Here is a 17,091-nt window from a genome sequence, read left to right on the forward strand (position 1 = left end):
TGCAGGCCACCTCAGGGAGGGAAAGAGAACTGTCCCCTGGACTTGAAGGTAAAACTACCAAGTAACTGTGGTATGATCCAGGAGAAAACAATGCCACATGTTTAACTGGTTTTTCTGGTCTCATAATCAGAAAAAAATAATTTCTATAACTCAATACATAGTCTACTCAATAAAATTGTCATGCCGTATCTACTACTCACCTCTTTTTCTTTTCCAGTTCTGGGGCTTGAACTCTGGGCCTGGGTACTGTTCCTGAGCTTTTGTGCTCAAGGCTAGTGTTCTATGACTTGAGCCACAGCACCACTTCTGGCTAATTGGAGATAAGAGTTAATTGGAGAGAAGCATCTCACAGTCTTCTGCCTGTGATCCTCAGAGTTCAGCCTTCTGAACAGCTAGGGTTACAGGTGTGAGCCACCCTTGCCCAGTTTACTCACCTCTTTTTCTAAAAAGAATAAATAAATAAAAAGAAAAAGATTCGAGACTAGGTACACTGCCACAACAAAGAAAGGGCTCAGCATTGCGCGACGGATGCCAGTGGCAGGGAGAATGTGGTAAGCCCTGTGGGCATAGCCCTGAACATACCCAGCCACGGCACAAATCCTCCAAGATGCCACCTGGGTTTCTCTGAGCTGTCTTCACCCTGCATCCACCCCCTTCTTCATGCCGGACTCCCCGTTTCCTCCTAGTTTCTGGAGATGGTGTTGGGTCCCCCAGTTTTCTCTGCTTTCCTGCAGGTGAAATTACCACTCTTACCTGGTGGAGCGGAGCTTTGGGAGGTGTGCCTGTTTCTTGCACAGACTTCTGGGGCCTTTTCCATCCCGTGGTTCTCTCCTTATGCCCCTCAAGCCGCCGCCGGGAGTGTGTGCGTGTGCTCACGCGTGCGTGCGTGCATGTGTGAGGGGCCTGTGGAAGGAAAGAGCGCTCAATCCAGGCTCTGCGTCACTTCTGCCACGGGTCACAGATGGGGTTCAGCAGAGGTTTATAAACCAGGGAGCGCGTTTCAACCTTCCCTACCATCCGGACTCCCCTATTTCCTTCCTGCCCCATAGGGCAACCGAGCCTAGGACAGGAAGAAGGGGTGATGCACCCCACCCCACCCCAAGGATGCTGCTCAGTTTTCACCACGGCCATTTCCGAGGGCGAGGAATGGCGAGGAGAGGCCAGGCCCGGGGGGGGGGGGGGGTAGAGGCTGGCGGTGCCACCTGCTGAGAGCCGCTCCCGGGGCCCCGCCAGCGACCAGGCAGTGCCACCTGCTATAAATAGATCGCCCAGAACAGGGTGTGCGACCACACATCCTGTGCGCAGGGCCTCCATCCCGCGCGCGCGTGCGCGCGTGGGGCCCCTCGCGTCCCCACGGGGCAGCGGTGCGGGGGGAGGGCGCCTGGGAACCCCCACCCCCACCTCCGGGCGGGCTGAGGATGGACGGCGGCGGGGAAGGGGAGGCAGGCAGGGCCCGGAGACCGCGGAGGCCCCGCACTGCAGCAGCTGTGGGTCGCCCGGGACCCGTGGTCTGGGCTGGGCCGCGGGGCAGGTTCACCCGGCGCAGGGAGGAAGGGGGGACATCGCGTCCTTCCTCCTAGCTGCCGGGACGCGGGAGTTGAGATCCCGGCTCCAGTCCTCCCTCTCACCTCCCTGCCCACCCCCCCCCTCCACCCCGTGCCCGCCCAGCGGGGGAGGGGGAAACGCCAGCCGGGCGGGCGCAGACACCTCCTCCTCCTCCCTCTCCTCCTCCTCCCTCTCCTCCTCCTCCCTCTTCTCCCCCCACCGCCGCCACCGCTGCCGCTGCCGCCGCCAGCCGACCACGGTGCCTGTTGCTGCCGCCGCCGCCGCCGTGGGACCCGCGGGGTCTCCGCCCGGAGGACGAGGAGAGGCGGGAGCCAGCGGAGCGGTGCAGCGCCGGGAGGCGGGAAGACAGCGTAGCCGCCGCGCACCACGGATGCCCCGCTCGCCCGGCGCTCCCCAGGATGCCCCCGAGCTCCTGCGCGCCCGGCCCGGGCCCGGGGCTCTGAGCGCGAGCACCCCCAGTACAGGTAGGCGCCTCCTAGGTCTGCCCCTGGGCATGGTGTGGAGTCCGGACCCCCCGAATCCCCTCCCCGCGCCGCGCGCTCTTGGGGCTCCCTTGGAACCTGGCAGTCCGGGAGGGTGGGTGGGGGGCGATCCTGCTGTCCTCACCGTGAGGGGGGCTCGGTGGCGGGCGCGAGTTCGGTGCCACCCTGTGGTCCCCCCACCCCACCCCGGTCTGGAGGAAAGCGAAACCTCGGTGTGCGATGCGCGCCGCGTGGGGAGCTCCTGCAGTTCCCACCCGGCCCCTCCCCGGGCTGGCTGGTCCCGGCATCTCCTGCCTCCTCCCTCCTGCCCTCGCTCCCTTCCTCCCGCCAAATATCTCCTAGGCTCCCCGGCAACGCAGGAGGCCTGATTAGGAGGAAAGGGGTGGTCCAGGTGACCCCGTGCCACCCCCTTTAAAAGTTCAGGGTTACTCTGCAGCAGCAACTTTGGCAGCGTCTCCGGTACGCGCAACGCCGCTTTCGATGGGCACATCCTGTACCAGTCATTTTGAAAGCCTGCTTCATTGCTTCTAGCAGCTTCCTCCTCGTCTGTGGACGTGAGACCTCAAACTTCGCCCCGCATGGCTGTTAGCTTTTCTTTTAGAGAGGTAGGTGTGTGTGTGTGTGTGTGTGTGTGTGTGTGTGTGTGTGTGTGTGTGAAGAGATGACAGTTTGCTTGCAATCCACCCAAACGTGGCTTTCCCCGTTGTGATTTTATTTAAAATAGCTTGTCCTCCGGAAGTTGCTTCGGAAAGGAGAAGAAATTGAAAGTGATGGTTGTTCCTCTCACCAGAATCCTTTAGTTTTCACCGGGTCTATGGTTCGCTTCATCGAGCCCGTCTTGCTTCTCCTTTTGGAGAGGATTGGATGGTTTCATTTATCTAATTAGGCTCCGATGGAGTTTTACAACGACCTGCTTTAAATAGGTCACACTCACCCGTGGAACTCTTAGCTATCGCTACAAGTCTAAACTTATAAACTTTTTTGCACTGGGCCTAAATGCTGAACGTGGAGGCCCCGATAAAGAACCTTTGTTTTGGGGGAGCAGAAATGCCTCATCCCCCGCAGGTGTAAGGTGGGATTGGCAGGCGTGGAGGCCTGCCACCCTGGGGTTCTGTTGTGTGGGAGGAACCTGTTGTGTGGGGGAGGGGTTAGAGTAGACCAAGGAAAGGAGCATCGTTTCAGGAGGCTGGAATCACCTTGCAAAACTCCCTCCACCTGTCTGACTGTTCACGTTCTATCATTGGCTTGGATTAGCAGGCCCTCAAGCGGGTGAGCTGAAGCCGGTGAGCCCTGCTAGCATTGAAGGGCTGGACTAGGTTCAGGAGGTGTGTCTCATAATCACCTTCTCCTGCCTGGGAACCCTGAAGACTGTCTTAAGGAATCTAGAAATTGCAAGGGAAAAAAAGTTTGTAAAAAGGTGTGTTGACAACTGTTTGAAATTGGATGCTACCACAGTTTCCAATCCGCCTGTATTTGTTTGTTATAGAGAAATAAGATACCCCCAGATCCTTCTATACATAATGTGTGCTCCAAGACTGGGTAGATCTGTGAGTTCAAGTGCATGCTGGGAAATTCTGAGTACAAAATGATGTAGTTAACAATGCAGTTAATGGAGGATTGGGAGACAAAGAATAAGCTGTGGTTCGAAGGAGGAAACAGAAGCATCTGGTGAATGATGACATGCCTTCACATGAACCAGTTCAGTGATTTGCAGGCCTCCGCAAGGGAGAAACTATCATTGGCCAGATAATGAATTGGAATCCAAGTTGAGTTTTACAAATGCACCCTCTGCCCCTGTCACCATGGCGTTCTCCCTTTCTCTATAACATTTCTGGTTGGGTGGCACTCATGTCAATATTCATCCTTTATCCCATAAGACAGCATGTCACAGTATCAAGAGGGTATGAGGAAGAAATGATGGGTGGCTGATGGACCAGCCCTCTGTCCTTCCTTACCAGGCCAGGAAGGCCGGAAGTTACCATCATGTGTGCCACTGTGCAGAGCCAGGTGAGAGTGGGCACTCCCATCTAGCCCTCTTCTGGAATCTTCTAGAATATACCAGAAGGAGGGTTGCTTGTTTTATTTCTGTTGTTGTTAGTTTTGCCTCCAGCTTCTTGCTCTAGTGAGCATCTCTGAGTTCAAGCTCAAGGCTTTGATTACTAAGTAGGCACGCTATTATTTGAGCCATGTCCCCAGCCCTATTTGTTTTCTTTTTTTTTAAATTTTAACTTTTTGCCCTAGAATGGTACTCTGACTTTTGCCCTGCCTATGCCTCCTGAGATTAAAGGCATGAGCTACCATGTCTGGTGAGGACTCTATCTTTGAACATACTTTTAATTTTCTCTCTATAAGAGACAGCCCCTCAAGCCTCCTGTACCCTTCCAAGTATTTCTCTGTAGATTCCCAGTCCCCACACTTTTCAGATTCTCCTGGGAACCTACAATGTATATATGTCTGCTTGGAGACTTCATGCATATACGTGTGTGTGTGTGTGTGTGTGTGTGTGTGTGTGTGTCTTGGCACGGTTGCTTTTGCTCTTTCTGTGTTCACTCTGCACTTCTCAAATTTGACAGCCACAGTCGCCCCAAAACTTTTCTTGCTCATTAAAACTTGAAGAAGTGGAAATCTGTTCACTCAGACAGTGCTCAGAGTCTGCTCAGGAGCTGAGGAAGTTGGGATTCAGCTCCCTGGAGTAACGACAAAGGATTGAAGTCTTTATAATCAGAACTATTTCCTTATACCTCCCTTTGCAGGCTGGCCTCAACGCTTGCTTTTCAATTTCACATTCCAATAAAAATATGTTTTAAAAAGGTTATTCACAAAAGACATGACCATTTCCGCTTTCAAGTAAAAGAAAATCTATTCTGATATTTTGACAGGTTCTTAGAGAGTGTACGCCTTTTCCAGGTTTCCAGTGTTATAAAAAGAGCTGTCACGTGTGGACCATATGAAATTATCTTGACATTTATGTTCCAGAGCAAGTACAAGAATGTAAGAAGTATGTTCTAGAGCTATCACACATTTAGTTTTTTTTTTTTTGGGTCCAGTCATGGGGCTTGAACTCTGGGTCTGGGCGCTGTCCCTCAGCCCTTCAGCTCAAGGCTAGTGCTCTACCATTTGAGCCACAGCGCCACTTCTGGCTTTTTTCTTTTTTGCTTATGTGGTGCTGAGGAATCGAACCCAGGGCCTCTGGCATGCAAGGCATGCGCTCTGCCACTGAGCCACCTTCCCAGCCCCATACATTTAGTTTTGATTGTGCCTCTCTCCTTCGAGATAACCACGGACATTTCTCCCTTTGAAAGCAAAGGCAAATCTTTCACTTTAGTGAAGCATCATATGTAGTTGGTGAATCTGAACTTCCAAAGTAGGTAAGCACATAGGGGTTTCTTGTTAACATTAACATAAAGTGTTTAAAACAGTACCTGGTACATAAACACAATGGAAACTACTTGTTGCTACTATTTGTTTTATTTTTTAGGCACTAAATTTACATTGCTGAGGCTACCTAAACCTTAGAATAAACTAAGCTAAGCCATTAGTTGGAGGTTATTCCCTTCTAAAGATAGCATCATATTGGGAAGAACAAAAGTTTGTGTAAGGGCTGGGAAGTTGGCTCAGTGGTAGAGCGCTTGCCTTGCATGCCTGAGGCCCTAGGTTCAATTCCTCAGCACCACATAAGCAAAAAGAAAAAACCCGGAAGTGGCGCTGTGACTCAAGTGGTAGAGTGCTAGCCTAGGACAGTGCCTAGGCCCAGAGTTCAGGCCCCACGACCGGACCCCCCCCCCCCCAAAAAAAAAAAAAAGTTTGTGTAAGATAGGTCTGGATTCAAATTCTGCCATTCTCAGAGTAGAGAGAGTACCCAAGGTCATCTCTATCAAGTGTCCCAGAAAAGGTAGTTGGTTGATAGGTAATCCTTTAGTGAAATGCTTAAGAGCAAGCACCAGCTCTGGAGTCAAAAGATCTGGGTTCAAATCTAGATTCCACCATTTTCTTTTTTTAAATGTTTTTTATTGTGGGAATACTGTACAGAGGGGTTACAGTTACATGAGCAAGGTAATGAGTGCATTTCTTATCAAGCATTGTTGCCTCCTCCTTTGTTTTTCCCCCCACCATCCCTTCTGCCATTTTCTACCAGGATGATCTTAGGCAGATGTGCTCACTTCCTGTGCTGCCTCCTTCCTTCCTGTCTCCACTTTAAATTGGACATGATGGTAAATGCTATAAAATACTCCATATTACTCAGGGTGGTTTCAAGAGTTAAATCAGTTAATACACACCTGGAGCTATTACTAAGTTAACCATTATTATTCCTGACAACAACCATATAGAAAGGTTATATATAAGCTCTGAGGGTTACTTAGCACCTCTATCCTCCACCCCTTTTTCCTGTGCAGTAAAATACAAAAGGATACAAGAACTGACCTTTGACTTATGTAAGAAGGAAGCCATTTAAAAGCAGCATTATTGTCCAAGTCATGTTGCTAGGCTCACCAGTTATTGAAGCATCTGTGGGTGTCAGCTTCTGGGGCTAGTTGGTGAATAACTAAACCTGCAAAGATCATTGCTACCTGGGTAACTGCTGGGTGCAGAGTTCACTGCTCTGACTGGGGTGGGATTCTGTGTAGGGAAGCAAATTATGTACATGAGTTGGTGGACCTGTTGCATGAGTTCAGAGAACTTCAGATTGAAGGAGACTTCTGCTCAGGCATATGCCTGTTCAATTAACCATCAATTCACAAAGGGAAGTAAGGGCCTACCTCAGAATTTCCCACTGGGATCCCCTAGAAGTTGTCAGTATTGGCTTGTTCCTAATGTGGCTGGAAGTTAGAAGCACCTAGTCCCCTTCCCTCCATCTTTTCCTCCATCTTCTTCATCTGTTTTTTCCTCTATCTTAGTGTATTTTATGTTGTGGAAACAAAATTCCCAAGACTGTACAACTTATAAAAAGATTTATTTGGGTTATAATTCTGGTGGCTGGAATGTCGCCAGATGCACTGGCATCTGGTTAGGGTCCCCTGGCTGTGGTCCCAATATGGTGGAGAGCATCCAGGGCAAGGGCATATGTGAGGATAAGAGATCACCTGTCAAGAGAGAAAGCAAGACAGTGAGGAGGAACCAGACTCCTTTATAACAACCCACTCTTAGAGAACCAAATCCATTCCTGCAGACATAGCTCACTCCAGGAAACCAACGTTAAACCTTTCAAAATGGAGGTCATGACCCAGTCACCTCCTTCTAGGCCATGACTCTAATGGTGCCAGTACCTGTCAATATGGTCATACTGAGTACCACAATTCCAATACATCAACCTTTGGGCCACACACAAACCCCATGCAAATCATAGCACCTTCCCACCAGCATTCTGGAGAGGCTGTGTGTTGTTGGCAATGGAAAAGTCCACATTCTACTCTCTGTGGCTTGCTGGAGAGAGTGATAGGGCTGAGAAAAGAGGGGGTTCCCACTAGGCAACTTTCCAACACCTACCCTTGCTTCTCTTGCTTCCTGATCAATAGATCCCATCCCTTCTTCATGTAGCTCCCCCTCATTTTTGTTCAGAAAAGCAGCTTTGTATCCTCACACTGTGCTGGAGACATTTGGTGTTATGCATTATGAAAATGAGATTCACAGATTACAGACAGAACTTAACAAGATGAGTTTGTTTTGTTCTGCTGTAAGAATGAGCTTGAGTTTGGAGAAGTTAAGTAACTTGCTTTTTCAACTTGAGACTTGAAAATGTCCTCGTGGGGACATTGAGGTTCTTTGCGGCTCTTGGATGGGCAATCGGGATTTGTGCTGTCCTAATTCTGTCACTAAATTTGGACAAGCCCACTTAACCTCTCCAGAACCCAGTTTCACTTAAGAAGGATATTTCTAAATGGCATAAGAGAACCTTGTTGATTTTAAAATTTTATGATCTTAAGTGCACGCTTCCAGGCAGAGATAGTATTGTAGGAATCCCCAGCAACTGTTCTAAGAGAGGTAGAAATGTCTTTTGGGTTACTGTAGAAATGAAGGCGTTGTGTAGAATACAACAGAATTAGGCTTGTACATAGCACTCTACTAAGAAGAAGCTAACAGGACACTCAATGATGTAAAGATCAGATTATTGTCTTCCATGGATACAAAGCAGAAGAGACCTCTGTGGAATAGATGGTTGGTTCTCTCTGAGGCTTAAGGGTATAGATGGTTCTACTGGGTCAAGTGTAAATAATGTGTATTGAAATGGCTTTGCAAACAATGTAGTGGCTTATTAGTATTGCTGAATTAGTGTATCTATCCATGAAACTTATTATTGAAAAGTAATTATTATCTAGTTGAAGTGACCATGTATCTTACATTAGAAGTATCTGAATTGTTTTCAACTTAACAGTTATGTCTGAGGTCAAACTTATCATTTGATATTTTATAAGCAATATTAAATAAAGTCTACTGTACTTTTTTTTTTTTTTTACAGAAACTAAGAGCATGCTTGTTTAAAAACAAAGTAAAAAGTAGGTGGCTCATATACCTGAATCTTCAGTTGTCCCACAAAGAGATTTTTATTGCTACTAAACCAGAAAAATCTGAAAGTGGAGACATGGCTTAAGTGGTAAAGCACCAGACTTGAACAAAAATATCTAAGACAAGACTCAGAGTTCACGCCCCAACAAGTAGAGACTATGTTTTTCAAATAGTTTTGTCAATAAAATGACAGTATAATTTGATGATTGATTATTTACCGAGGCATTTAAAAGAGCAGAAAACTGAGAGTAGTTTTGCTATCCTTGTTGCCACCTGATTAATAACTGCTTCATTTAGAATACTTGATAGATGCGGCCGTGTTCTTTGTAGTAATACTAGTACTTCTGTAGGCATGTCTTGGGATTAGCAGCTGTCAACGGTTAAAACTTAAAGCCGATTCAGTTACAGGAGTGAGTGTCAAGCCAGACATTTAACACCACTTTCACCTGTAAGTTGAAGAGAGACAGAGAAGAAAGAGGACTATTATTTTATTTTGGAATTCTAAGGCTAATTTCATCATCATAAGTACTGTACATTGAAGGAAGGAAGCCAGGGATTCACTTTCACAAAATGTATTTAGAATCATAAGGGCATTGGTTTATTTTTGAACTTTTGAACATTTAAAATTAAAAACATCTGAAATATGTTCAGATTTATTTAAACATTACTTTCAGAATATGTCTCATGTAAAAAAGAGGAAAACTACATAGTGTTCTGTTCTCTTTCCTAAAGAGTTAAAATGTTGAGTTTTATAACCCCAAGTCTTAAAGTGTTTAAGAAGTTTGCAATCCTGTGGAAGGACATCTATTCAATTCTTAAAATAAATATGACTAGGTCCAAAGTGCAGTAAGGACATGACGGTGGTAGCTCTGAATCATGTTGGGAGAAAAGAGGTGATGGTCATCTGAGCTATGACATTCAAATGAGTTAGGTTTAAGGACAAGAGTAGGGGTGGCTAGGAGATGATCCTCATGGCCCAGTGTTTATACCCATCTTGTGGGCAGAGGCACTGCCTGCTTTTATCCTGACTACACTGTCAATTATGTTTCTGTAGCAACCAGCTATGTGAGAAGGCATCTTTCTCTGGGGTAAGGCCGAACAGGCTTCCTTTCCTAATAGTCAGGTTCCCTAGGCTCAGCTTCTGCTCCTGTAGTACCCTGTGATACAGGCGTCACCTGACCTGTGAGCACGAGGAGTCAAGGAACTAACTGTTGCTTTTGGTCCATGTAATCAATTGTCCTTTGTCTCTGACCCAGGAATCTCTTATCTTTTACCAAGTTGTTAGCTTGTATGTAAGGAAAACCAAGCCCCCTTCTAAGTTGCCATCCGCATTACAATCTGAGGAGAGAGGAACAAGATGCACTGTGCACTGAGTCACGTTGCATGTGGGGAACTGTGTCCAGTTCTCTGTCTTCAGAGCCAAGAAGAGTGCAAAGGAGGACATGGGGAGAATGTAAAGCTGGAGATACATACAGGACCATATTCCAAAGTGATTGTACAGGCCACATAGAAGAACCTAGATTTCTAAGGATAGAGAAGTTATTGAGGAACTACTTGCAGAGAAGTGACCTGATAAATCCTGTGTATTTGCAAATTAGCTCAAGTAGATATTGGCGAGAGAAAGAAAAGGTGTATTTAGATGATAGAGTTAAAAGTATTGATATGATGAAGGAATCTAAGTGACTCGATGCTATATAATGTTAAAGTATGGACCCCTACTAGTCTAAACAGGCTATACATCACAGCAGGAGCAAGTAGCTGACCAAACCACTCACCTTATGACTGAGAACGAAAGACAGGACAGGGAAGAAGCTAAAGCCCCATTATCCCCTCCCAGTATCCACCCCTGATGACCTGAAGACCTCTTTGAGCATTCCATCATCTCCTCAAGACATAAATTTTCTCTCGTTAATATGTTCATTATCTCAGGATTTTGTTACAGTGACTGAAAGCTGACTTAACATAGTAAATAAAATCAACACCGATGCTGTTAACCCTGTTGGAGAGAAGTTCTGGGAAGGAGGGTGGGAGATGTTTAAATAACGATACTGGGGAGATGTTAATAGAATACAGATCTGTAGTTCAGAATCTCTAGACAGTCCCCTTTCATAACTTGAGTAGGGACTGGGGATATAGCTCAGTGGTGGATAAGGCCCTTAGCTCATCCCCTGGTTGTGGAGCCAGGTGCCAGTGGCTCATCATTCCTGTCATCCTAGCTTCTCAGGAGGCTGAGATCTGAGATCATGATTCAAAACTAGCTTGGGCAGGAAAGTCTGTAAGACTCTTATCTCCAATAAGCTTATCAGAAAAAACTGGAAGTGACACTGTGGCTCAAGTAGTAGAGCATTAGCCTTAAGCACAAAGAGGCTCAGAGACAGAACCCAGGCCCTGAGTTCAAGCCACAGGACCGGGAAAAAAAATGGAGGTGGGTAAAAATTGACAAGTGTGTAGATGAACCCTTAAACACTTCTTTAAAGCTGGTTTGGTTGCTGGATGGTTGATTTTTTTCCCTATGAGACTTCTTTTTGGAAGGAATCGTTTTGGCTAAGGAATAGAACAGGGTGTAAAGCCATCAGAGGAGAGAAATACTGTTTTCTATCATGCGTGACTTTGCTATCCCTCTATTCCTATGCTTTCTCGAACTTTCCCAGTGGTGTCTTTGTATCCTATAACGAGTGTGACAGGTTCATCATTCCATTTCGGGAAAGCTCTCTAGCCAGAGTAGCTTATTTGAGCGCATATCTATATCTCCTTGTATTTGTGTTTCAGACTTTTAAGTTCTGGAATAACAACTCTCTGAATGTAGCTATTGCTGTGACTTTATTCAATTCTAATACCTCTGTTTCTCCTTCAGGATTCTGCATCAAAAGCGTGTAGAATAGATTGTTCGTTTGGATTGTTCAGCTGGTCGACACTACGAATCCAGCAGCAAGGGTTTGCTGAGTCTCCATTCCTTTTCCAAGATGGAGCCCATAACATTCACAGCAAGGAAGCACGCATTTCCTAATGAGGTCTCGGTGGACTTCGGCCTTCAGCTGGTAGGCTCTTTGCCTGTGCATTCTCTCACCACCATGCCCATGCTGCCATGGGTGGTGGCTGAGGTGCGAAGACTTAGTGGACAGGCCTCCAAAAAAGAGCCTGTCACTAAGCAAGTGCGACTTTGGGTTTCACCCTCTGGACTGAAATGTGAACCTGACCCAGGGAGAAGTCAACAATGGGACCCACTGATCTGCTCCAGCATCTTTGAGTGCAAGCCTCAGCGTGTGCACAAACTGATTCATAATAGTCACGACCCCAGTTATTTTGCTTGTCTCATTAAGGAAGATTCTGCGCACCGGCAGAGTATCTGCTATGTCTTCAAAGCCGACGATCAGACTAAAGTAAGTTAAGAAGGGACCTAAGGGATAACACAGAGCTGCAATGTTTTTAATTGTCTTGAGGCTAGGAAATTTATTATAAGTAGACTGGAACAAATAAGGAGATCATGTGGCAGTTATACATAGATTATTTAACTGAATATTGGGTTTGTAAGGATTTTTTTTTTGCCAGTCCTAGGACTTGAACTCAGGGCTTGGGCACTCCCCCTGAGTTTCTTTTGCATAAGGCTAGCACTCTACCATTTGAGCCACAATGCCACTTCCAGCTTTTTCTGTTTATGTGATACTGAGGAATTGAACCTAGGGCTCCATGCATGCTAGGCAAGCATTCTACCACTAAGCCACATTCCTAGTCCAATAATTTATATTTTTGAAAGGTATTAGACTGGGCACTAGTGGCTCATGCCTGTGATCCTAGCTATGCAGGAGGTGGAGATCTGTAAGGATCAGCATTCAAAGCCAGCCTCCACTTTCTGTGAGACTCTTCTTTCTAATTAACCACCAAAAAGCTGGGAGTGAAAGCTTAAATGGTGGGGTATCAGTCTTTTTTTTTTTTTGGTCAGTCCTGGGGCTTGAACTCAGGACTTGGTCACCTGGGCAGCTAGACAGCTGTCCCTGAGCTCTTTTGCTCAAGGCTAGTGCTCTACCACTTTAAGCCACAGCACCACTTCCAATTCTCTGATGGCTAATAGGAGATTAGAGTCTCACAGACTTTCCTGCTTCTAGGCTGGCTTTGAACAGTGAACCTCAGATCTCAGTCTCCTGAGTACCTAGGATTACAAGTGTGAGCCACCAGTGCCATGCTGGAGTGCTAGTCTTGAGCATAAAAAGCTGAGGGACAGGGCCCAGGCCCTGAGTTCAAGCTCTAGTACCAGCATACAAAAAATAATAATAGGTATTAGAAAGTGTAAGTTTGTAAGGTGCTGATGGCTCACACTTACAATGCTAGATACTCAGGAGGCTAAGATCTGAGGATCAAGGTTTGAAACCCTATTGGCAGACAAATCTAGGAGATTCTTATCTCCAATTAACCAACAAAAAAAAGGCTAGAACTGGAGGTTTGGACAAGTGGTAGAGCTGTGATTGAAAATCTGAATGTGAATGTAAAGCCCAGAGTTCAAGCCCCAGTACTATACAAGGTTGATGCTGCACCTTTGCAAATTGCCCTTTGAATAAGCAAAGTTCCATATCAGTGATCTCCACATTTTTAAATACCACTAAGAAAAGTGTAGTTCTTTATAAACCATATTAGAATAATTCTAGCTGGTTTCCCAGGGTATGATGTTCCCTTGGGCAAAGGTCTTTGATGACAACAGTGGATATGAAGTTGTTTTGATATTATCAGGAGTTCTTTTGTGCGTTTTGCCTTTTGTCCACTTCATGTCAGATCTCATTGGCTTATTACTGTTTAATCTGGTGATATGTCTGAGAAAAATCTATGACAGGTGGTCAAAACCCTGTTATTGTCTTTTTCATTTGGGTTTTCATTGTTATCTATACTATTTGTAGTTCTTTGCAAGACTTGTTTAAAGCTTCTTGTCTTCTACTTAGTGAGGATTGGTGTAAATAAAATTGAAAAGATAATCCATGTTGCCACTTTTTCAATTAAGCCCACAGAATATGCTTTTTGGTATAAGACATGGGAATCACAGCTCATGCATGGGCTGAAAATCCCTCAGCTGTGTTAGATGCTAAGCTGCCTGTGTGTCTCCTCATTTGTACTGAGATGTCTGTGCCCATCTGTATGATAACTGTCCATAAAGCCTAAGTTCTTCATAATTTCAAATTTAAAATATGAATAGAGGCTAAGGGCAGTGGTAGAGATTAGGAGGATTGTGGTTCCAGGCTAGGCCTGGCAGAAAGATAGCAAGACTCCATCTCAACTAACATGCTAAGCATGTTGGGATATATCAGTCATACCTATATATGCAACAGGCATAATATGTAGGAATGCTAATGTTTTCCTTCTGTACTTTGTTGGTTTATTTTGCATACTCTTCTAAGTATGAGTCCCACGTAGAATTAGTGTTGTTGGTACTAAGTGTAGTTGGCTCTTCATAGCCACAGGTTCCATGCTTGTGGATTCAACCAACTTCAAATAGAAATTTTCTTGGCAGGACTGGGATTTGAATTCAGAGTCTTCTGCTTGCTAAACTGAGCCATGCCTCCAGCTCTGTTTTTTTCACTTGGTTATTTTTAGGATAGAGCCTCATTTCTTGCTCAGGCTCAGGCCTGATTAGAGAGAGCTCTGTCTACTTTTAGGTTTCCTGTTATCTCTGGGGTCATAGACACAGCCACCATGCCCATCTTCCCATTCACGGAAATGGCCTAGCACCACATTTTCCCAATCCCAGTCTCTCTGCATCTTGGGATAATAGGCAGTTGCCGCTGCTCCCAGCTCTGGATTGAGGAGTCTCATGAATTTTTCTGTCCTCTCTGCCCTGGAACCACATCCTCCTATTCTCATTTCAAGTAGCTATTGGCATAGCTACTGGCCCTGGTTCCCAGGAGATAGAAGATATTTTACCAGAAAATTATCTGTATGGAACATGTATTGACATATACTTTTCTAGTCCTTAAACAATACAGGATAACAATTTTTATATAATGTTTTCATTGGATTAGGTTATAAGTAATCTAGAGGTGATTATATAGGAGAATTGTATCAGTTATGTGCAAATTATATGCTACTTTGTGTGAGGGATTTGGGAGTCTGCAGATTTGGCTATCTGGGGACGGGACGTTCTGGAACCAATCACCTGCAGATACAGAGAGACAGCAGATTTGTGGAGATACACATTTGTTCCTTGGTTTTTAATACATTGAAGCAGTGACTGCTGCTATTCAAGAGGTTATTAGTAGAGGCTACCAGGAAGTCAGCTATTGTCAGCAGGAAGTCAGTCTAAATCCCCAATAGGGAATCAGACCAGTTGGTGCGTGTGCAGGGCATGATGGGAAGACAAAATAGAGCCTGATGCACACTCTGAGTATAGAAAAAGCTCTGTGTTTGTTTGTGTGTGTGTGTGTGTGTGTAAGCAAACACAAGTCCTAGTGTTTGAACTCAGGGCCTGAGGCAGGGCATGATAGGAAGACAAAATAGAGCCTGATACACACTCTGAGTATAGAGAAAGCTGTGTGTGTGTGTGTGTGTGTGTGTGTGTGTGTGTGTGTGTGTGTGTGTGTGTGTGTGTGTGTGTAAGCACACACAAGTCCTAGTGTTTGAACTCAGGGCCTGAGTGCTGTTCTTGAGCTCTTGTGCTAGTATGTTTGAGTCACAGCTCCAATTTTGACTTTTTGGTGGTTAACTGGAGATGAGTCTCATGGACTTTGTTGCCCAGGCTTTGAACAACCATCATCAGAACTCAGTCTCCTGAGTAGCCAAGATTACAGGTGTGAGGCGTCAGTGCCCAAAGAGAAGGCCTTTTGAAAGAAAGGATAGTGTGGAACTCAAAACCGCCATTTCCCATAGAGACTCCAAGATCTTGATATTATAAAACATGTGATGTTATTCGCAGGCCACTCAGATAAACAGGACATGCTCACTATGGGAGGTGCAGAGGGACTAACTTCCTGGATTCCAATCCTTTCTCTGGCACACATACACTGGATAGTTTCTGGCAACTGAGTCTGCTTCCTCACCTGTAAAACTGTAAAACAGCACTTATATCCTGCAGGTATGAGGAGAACTAAATGAGGTAGATTGGGACCTGGAACTTAGTAAGTGAACTATGGGGTATAGCTCAATAATAGAGTGCTTGCCAGGCATGCATGGAATCCTGGGTTTGATTCTAGCAAATGAAAAAAGAAAAGAAACAACCTAGTAACCATTAATGACCATAACATTTAATCAAGAAAGATTTACTAGAAGCATATTAAGTGCCAGTTTCACTTCAAGTATTTGGTAAAAAGAAAAAAAAAAATCTCAAGTTGCGTAGCTTCACCTAAAGCATGAAATCCTGGTCATCCTTGAACAACAATACAAACTAGACTGCAGAAATAAACTTAATGGCTCTTGTGATTTGAACAGACTTGGGAGTGAAGGTGAGAACTGAACAGGCCAGCTCTATCTAAGGATAGTTTCTTTGGTGAAAGGTTTTGCAAAAATAATTGTTCAATACTTTATACTTTTGACACTTTTCCCAAAGTCTTTTATGCCTTCTTGAACAGGTTCTGGCCAGTCATTTGGATATCTGACAGGATGGAGAGATTTATAAGTAAATTCTGGGCTTCCAGTCTCACTCAAGATAGAAAATTTGTCTTACTCTATATTCTAAAAAGCCAACGTTGGAATATGAATTATGTCTTAAGTTATTTTTGGCTGGCTTCCAATTTTGACCAACACAGATTGTCATTACTCAGAGAATAAATCGCTGTCTACCTTTTATAAAATGATAAAAGAGTTATTTGTAATGCAACTACTGCTATCAGGGATTCTGTTGCCCTCAGAAACAGAATGGTAAATGACATTAGGTTCTTGGAAATGCCCTCCCACCCCCACCCCCCAATCACATCTCATAACAGAGCATTGTCTGTTGGAGAACATGTCAGTCTCCACTGTCAAATCTCTCCACTCTTTGTAACATTTGCTCAGTGGGAGAATTCTCCACAGAAAGGCCTCTTCTAAACACATGAGGTCAGCATGGACTGTGCTTGCCAGGGTCAGAAGCACCAACTCCTGTCTGGGAGGAAATCCTTTGATCAGCATGTAAATTAATTTACTGAGGAATGTCTAGAGAGTGGAGGGGTAGGTAGGGGAGTCATCTTACAGGCCTGCCACTGGATGCCTCTTTCCCTGTGTAGTCCGTACTCAAGCCATTCCATGCACAACAGCTGTCATGACCAAATGGGTTAGGGGAAGCATCTCAATGGTTTTGGGTCCAAGGACCACTTTTTACCTTTCCAAAGTTATTGAATATCCGGGGCTGGGGGTTTAGCCCAGCGGAAGGGCGCCCGCCCAGCGTGTGCAAGGCCCTGGGTTCGATCCCCAGCCCTGGGGGAAAAAAAAAGCTACAAAGTTATTGAATATCCCAAAGAATGCCGTTTCTGTGGAATACACACCAACCACTATTCACTCTATTTGAAATTAAAACCAAGCTCTTCTAATGATACTGACATTTAAATTCACTTAAAAATCAAAATACCAAACTTCATGTTCCCATAAATAA

The 17,091-nt window shown here is 45.3% G+C and overlaps 1 protein-coding gene across 4 annotated transcripts in view; it reads left to right on the plus strand.

Moving 5' to 3' along the window:
* The first annotated feature begins 1,777 nt into the window (after nt 1-1,777).
* Nucleotides 1,778-17,091, plus strand: part of Tbc1d1 (TBC1 domain family member 1) — a 186,544-nt gene continuing 171,230 nt past the window's right edge. Inside the window, exons 1-2 of one of the 4 annotated variants that reach the window (XM_042678450.1) lie at nt 1,778-2,030; nt 11,404-11,929. In XM_042678450.1, coding sequence (XP_042534384.1) covers nt 11,513-11,929 — 417 coding nt within the window. In that variant the 5' untranslated portion in view covers nt 1,778-2,030; nt 11,404-11,512. Of the gene's footprint in view, nt 2,031-2,518; nt 2,654-11,403; nt 11,930-17,091 lie in introns of those variants that run through there. The other 3 variants (XM_042678449.1, XM_042678452.1, XM_042678451.1) reach the window with 3 other exon arrangements.

This window comes from Dipodomys spectabilis, unplaced genomic scaffold (genome assembly GCF_019054845.1).
Source record: "Dipodomys spectabilis isolate Male_0828 unplaced genomic scaffold, ASM1905484v1 ptg000043l, whole genome shotgun sequence".
Classification (NCBI taxonomy): Eukaryota; Metazoa; Chordata; class Mammalia; order Rodentia; family Heteromyidae; genus Dipodomys; species Dipodomys spectabilis.